Below are 6,051 nucleotides of genomic sequence, written 5' to 3'. Positions count from 1 at the left end.
AAATCGTGTTCTCACTTCACTTTACGCCTCTTCATAGGGAACAGTGAAAGTTTCCCCACGATCATCTCCAAACACGGAAGATTCTTACAGATACCATCTGCTTGAACTCACGAGGTCAAATTTCCCCTCAAATTATATATTGTATATTCCTTTGCATAAATTTTTTTTTCTTTGCTAAATTTTCTTGTCATTTGAAAATATAGCAAAAAAAAAAAAAAAAAAATTGCCAGTATCGCGCCATTAATTTCCGATAGGATTGGTTTATTGGAAGGATAGAGAAATAAGATAACAAAAAAGTATTTTATGTAAAAAAATACATAAAAAAATGCTTTATTTCGCCACCGTTTTCTTGCAAAAAATATATAATATATATATAAAAAAACTCCGCATCGTCAACATCAGCATCATCATCATTAACATTATTATTATCATCATCATCATCATCATCATCATCAAGTAGCATCGTCGTGCGTTCGCTCATACTATAGTACAGTCGTATTAAAGTAGAAAGACGTAGATCTTTTCGGATCGTCATTATTTTACAAATTCTCGCGTCACATGTACGTGGTGTGCTTGTGTGTGCGTACGTGTACGTGGTGATTGTGGGGTGATTGTGACAATAGTGAACGGAGAAGGATAGAGGGCAAGGAATGATAATTGACTAGTAGGGGCCGGATGCACCGGGTGGTCCATAGCTTCCGCTTGGTCCACTTGGTCCTGTTCCACCGATTCCACTGCCTCCATGTCCACCGTCACCAAGACCACCAATACCAGATCCACCGCCAATTCCAGATCCACCACCAATTCCTGATCCTCCTCCAATTCCTCCAATTCCACCTCCAATTCCGGATCCACCACCAGACACTTCCTTCTGTAAAAATTTTATTCTTTTTAATTTTCAATTCTCTCTATTGTTATTCTAATGTTGTTATATATCAGGAAATCAAAAGAATTAGGCAAATAACTGATTCGTGAACGACTTTCGTAAACACGTATTGCATGAGATAGAAAAGAACAGAAGTATATTTCTATCCTTTTTCATATCACGTTTGTGAACCTATTGTGATTGAGGCTTTAAAAACTCATTGTGGTAATTAGTGAAAATTACTTCATATACTTCACATGGTTCTTGAGTTTGCGAAATACGTCTAGACCAATGAGGTAATGGAATTTGTGAAAGGTTTTTAGGTTTTATATATGTTAAACCAATTAGGTTCTGATATTCGCGAAACATAAGGTAGAAGAAGATACACTGAGAAAAATATTCTATTGAATTAACAGCATTTCTGCTAAAGGCATAAAAATTATTGATTCTGAAGCATATATGCTATAGAATTTGTAAAATATTATATATAGATTCTATAGCATATGCTTTTGAATCAATAATTTTTATTCCTTTGGCAGAAATGCTGTTAATTCAATAGCATATTTTTCTCAGTGTAGATATTTTTTGTGTTCTTTACTATCACATTATATATGCTTCAAGGCCTTCCTCCAATAGGGTCTAATGCATTACGATTATGATTTTTGCCAATAGCTGTTGGGATCCTATTGGAGAAAGGCTTTTATGTATTTCTCAGAATCTATATACACTCAGTGAGAAACAATTTTGTTCCAATTAGGTTCCTAATTCGTTTTTAGAACAATGTATTTTATTTTCCAATTGAACGACAGAATTAGAATTGAACTCCATTTTATCAAATGGATGTTAAGTTAGCTATGCAATGGATTATCTAAACTTTCTTCCGTTTGGCTAAAAATATTAAGTACACTTCAAAAATTATGAGTATTCTGGAAATTTGTCAGAGGTTTCACTAATTTTGATTGGCTTTGCTCATAGAGAATTTCGAAATCTTCCAATCTTTTGAAAATTCTCTAATGAGCAAAGTCAATCAAAAATTAGTAAAATTCAGAATTTGTGAGGTGTACAAGAGCCTTTACAACTGTAGCATTTTCAGCAATGCTATACAGAATTTGTGTCATTAACAGAAAATTTCTTTCATAAAGTCCATAAGGAAGAATTAATTTTGCAAATCAAAAAAATTCTCTCTCTCTCTCTCTTACCTGGGTCTTGTACTTGATGAAGTAAACTTCGGGTTTGCTGGGTTGAGTTGGTGTGATTGTGGGTAAATTGATTTCTGGAGCCTCTTCGGGTTTCTTGACAAGCACATAGATGAGTGTCTTTTGTTCGTCTTGTTGGAAGGCGGGAATTACTGGAGCAGTTGGAGTTGGTGGAGTTGGTGCCTTGATGAAAATGATTTTATAATGTTTCTGCGATGGCGCAACAGGGGCAATTGGTCTGATTGGACGATCCTCGGGTGCCTCTGGTGGAGGAACATGAACGTAGATGTGCTTTTGAATGAGGGAACCACCTCCAAAGCCACCTCCAAATGATGATCCACCGCCACCACCGCCAAAGGATCCACCACCACCACCACCGTGTCCAAATGATCCTCCACTGCTGCCACCACTGAAACTACCGCCTCCAAATCCACTTCCACCTCCAAATCCACTACCACCTCCAAGACCACTTCCACCACTGAAACCACCTCCGTGTCCACCGCTCAATCCTCCTAATCCACCTCCAAGACCTCCCAAACCGCCTCCAATGCTTCCAAAGCTACTGCCGCCACCACCACCACCACCGCCACCGCCTCCGGGTGCTCCATAGCTTCCACTTGGCTGATTATAGGAATACCCGCCTGGCGCTTCCGGTCGCGCCATCGCCACAGTGGCGAGCGCTAATATCTAAAACAATTTCAAACATTAGATTAGAAATTTTCTTTTTTTCTTATTAATTTTTACTTTATTCTTTTTTTTTCAATAATAAATTAATAATAATAATAATTCTTAGACACTTATTAGCGACTAAATTAAAAAAAAAAATATTTATCTCAAAACTAAATAAATATTTATAAAAATTATGATTATAATAAAATATGTAATATTATATTATGTTATCTATATTAATTATAAAAAAAACAAACAAATATTTATAATTTTTAGTTTAACAAACATTTTACCCTCAAGAAATTTTTTTATTCTAACCAAATATAATGTATATGAGTTATAAATAAAAAGTAGAATTTTTCTCAGAGCTAAATATATTTACTTTAACTATTAATATTTATAACTAGTTGTTGAAATAAAAAATTTTGTTTCACACACAAATAAAATTTTTATTTGAACTAAATAAAATGTATTTAAAGCAAATAAATATTTATTTAAAATAAACAAAAACTTTACTTGCGTGAAACAAAATTTTTAATTTAAACAAATAAATAGTTCTATATATATTTAGCTATTAGAAAAATTCTTATTTTGTTTATAATTCAAATACATTAAATTTGGTAAAAATAAAAAATTTTGTTGAGTGTAAAATGTTTGTTAAACTATTCTTTTTGGTTAACATTTTAATCGCTAATAAGTCTGCAAAAGTTATTTTCTACGTTAAAAAAAAAAAAAAAAATTATTTGATCCAAATAATCGGTTACTTGACTATTATCAAATAAATATTTATTTAATTATTATCTGAGTTAATTAAATGGTATTTGTTTCAAATATATAAATTATTGGTCCAAATACAATTTATTTAATTTAAATAAAAATTATTTTCTTCAAGTAAATATTTATTTGAGAATAGTCATGTTTTTAAAAATTTTCTTTTATAATTTGAAAATTTTTTACTCGTATTAAAAAAAATTCTTTTTTTGTTTCCTTATTCGTTGAATAGAAAAATGTCACAATATTTTATATTTCATATTTATATCATAATTTTAGTTTGAAATTATATGAAATTAATAAAAATTTTAAGCCACAATAATTTCATTTTTGCAAAATTAATCTCACGATTTTAATTTGAAATTAAATGGAATTAATAAAAATTTCAAGCCACAATAATTATTATTTTTGCAAAATTAATCTCACGATTACAAATTAAATTGAATTATATAATTGAAAAACTGAATAAATTTTTTTTTTCATAATACATTAAAAGTTTTCTTGTAAAATATATATAAAACTTGTATTTTATTTATTTTTATAAACTTATTTTTTATATAAATTTTGCATTTACAATGAATACATCCGGAATAAATCACTTGTTAGCTATACACAAAAATATTATAAAAAGTATATTCCAATGCCTAATATATAAGTATAAATAATAATTTTCACATTTTCAATTTCTCTCGCGTTAAGGAGGTGACTTTTTTTTTTTTTTGACATTAAATCACAATTTTATTTCGACTTTCGAATCACACAATTTTTTTTTCATTTTCGAATTGAAAAACTGTTAAGGAACTGTAACATTTTTTTTTTTTTTAAATATTTTATCATTGATTGTCCGTCAACTTTTCGAAAATCACCAATCACCGCGAGCACACATATATCGATTCGAAACCGGTTCGCACGAACGTGAAATGGATTAGCACAATTATTATTTTAAAAGAAGAATAAAGAAGAAACACGATAAGCATCTCTCGGTCACGAGGTTTATCTTTCTTCTTTGTGGCTTGAAATCCTCTCTTTTTTTTTTCTTTTTTCTCTTTCTCGTCATATTCGTAAAAAAAGGTGTTCCGTATTTGAAGATTCAACAGGTGAATGAATTGATGAGGAGTTTATATGTCGGATTTAATGAGTGGAAGAAACTGAGGTCGCGTGTGGTATACACTCGTGTTGAGGAGAGAAAAGGAAAGGAGAGAAATGTAAGAATGAACGTGTATGCGAGAGTTGTGTGTATTTTTTTTTTTTTTTTTTTTTTTTTTTTTTTTTTTTTGAGGGAAAGGAGGAAGGATGTTTACTCACCACGAATGCCCTCATGGTTGCTGCTGTTCCTTGATTTGAGGACTGATGCTCAGTGGATGACTTGAGGCCCCCTTTTATACGGGCCAGCATTGGCCCCACTCAACTCGACCCATCACCTATGAGATGCGACCGTCCTATTGCAATTCTCTCCTTCTTAAGATATCTCCAGTCAAATTTGTTTCTGCACCCCCTTTTTACCTTCACTATATTTTGTATACAATATAGTATAAAGCCTCTAACGTTTACCCTCAAGCTATATTAAAAAAAAAAAAAAAAACTTTATTGGCTAGATTCTTCTCAAACTGAAAAAAATCAAATTTATTTTACTGTTTTTTCTATTATTTTTTTTTAGATAAACATTCTTTTTTTATGTTGATTAAAGCAAAAAGTTATTTGATTTAACTAAAGCCTTTGGTTTATTTTAGTGAATTACATGAATGAAAAAACTATTTTTTTGAAATTGTCAAATAATTCACCTGAAAATTTTCAAAAATCAAATTTCTTTTATTGTTCTTTTACATTATTTTTTATGCTGTTTAAAATAAAAATTTATTTGATTTAACTAAAGTCTTTAGTTTATTTTAGTGAATTAATTGAAAGAAGAAACAATTTTTTTGCGAAATAGAGTCAAAATAGTTCTAAATTAACTTTATATCATTAAAATAATTTAATTTGACATTTTAATATTGTCTTAAAATAAATGACAAAAATTAAGAAAATTAACTTAAAAAACATATTAGATGAATAACGCTTTTTCTATTCGTTCTCGTGAGTTACGCATTTTGTATTTGCACTCGCGAATAATACATTTTCATTTAGGAGCCGTCGAAAATGTGTCTCAATGCCAAATAAATATTTATTTGATTCAAATAAATTTTTATTTTATTTAAATAAAAATTTTATTTAAATAAAAATTTTATTCAAATAAAAATTTTATTTAAAACGAATAAAATTTTTATTTACGCCAAATAAATAGAATGTTCCGCTCAGTGACAAATATATATGTTTATTTAACTCAAATATATTATATTTGGTTCAAATAAAACATTTCTCTGGATGTAGAATGTGGTGCTTAAAAATAATTTTTCTTTTAAAAAAAACTTTTTAAAATAAAAATTTTTTTAAAATAAAACTTATTTTTAAATACCATATTCTCCAAGATAATATTTTTTTTTTTTTAATTAACCAATCGTTTAATTAAAGGAATCAAATGTTTGACTAAATTAGCCAACCATTTTGATTGAA

At 29.4% G+C, this 6,051-nt stretch overlaps 1 protein-coding gene across 1 annotated transcript; it reads right to left on the bottom strand.

Moving 5' to 3' along the window:
• Positions 1-297: 297 nt before the first annotated feature.
• LOC127289275 (uncharacterized) lies at positions 298-4,948 on the bottom strand. Its single transcript, XM_051317107.1, has 3 exons — positions 4,807-4,948; positions 2,065-2,748; positions 298-871 (listed from the first exon to the last, which is right to left on the bottom strand). The coding sequence occupies exons 1-3, from the start codon at positions 4,894-4,896 to the stop codon at positions 662-664; spliced, it is 984 nt and encodes a 327-aa protein (XP_051173064.1). The 5' UTR covers positions 4,897-4,948; the 3' UTR covers positions 298-661.
• Between the last annotated feature and the right edge of the window lie 1,103 nt (positions 4,949-6,051).

This window comes from Leptopilina boulardi, unplaced genomic scaffold (genome assembly GCF_019393585.1).
Source record: "Leptopilina boulardi isolate dan_hultmark-lab unplaced genomic scaffold, ZJU_Lbou_2.1 LbouV2_401, whole genome shotgun sequence".
Lineage (NCBI taxonomy): Eukaryota > Metazoa > Arthropoda > Insecta > Hymenoptera > Figitidae > Leptopilina > Leptopilina boulardi.
This window is presented reverse-complemented; position numbering and strand designations above follow the sequence as displayed.

What these genes read in the sequence shown, in the direction of transcription:
- LOC127289275 (XM_051317107.1), bottom strand. Translation starts at nt 4,896, where the DNA reads ATGCTGGCCCGTATAAAAGGGGGCCTCAAGTCATCCACTGAGCATCAG. An exon ending in CAACCATGAGGGCATTCGTG is followed by an intron (nt 2,749 to 4,806) that starts GTGAGTAAACAT and finishes AAATTGTTTTAG; the next exon opens with ATATTAGCGCTCGCCACTGT. An exon ending in TCATCAAGTACAAGACCCAG is followed by an intron (nt 872 to 2,064) that starts GTAAGAGAGAGA and finishes AAATTTTTACAG; the next exon opens with AAGGAAGTGTCTGGTGGTGG.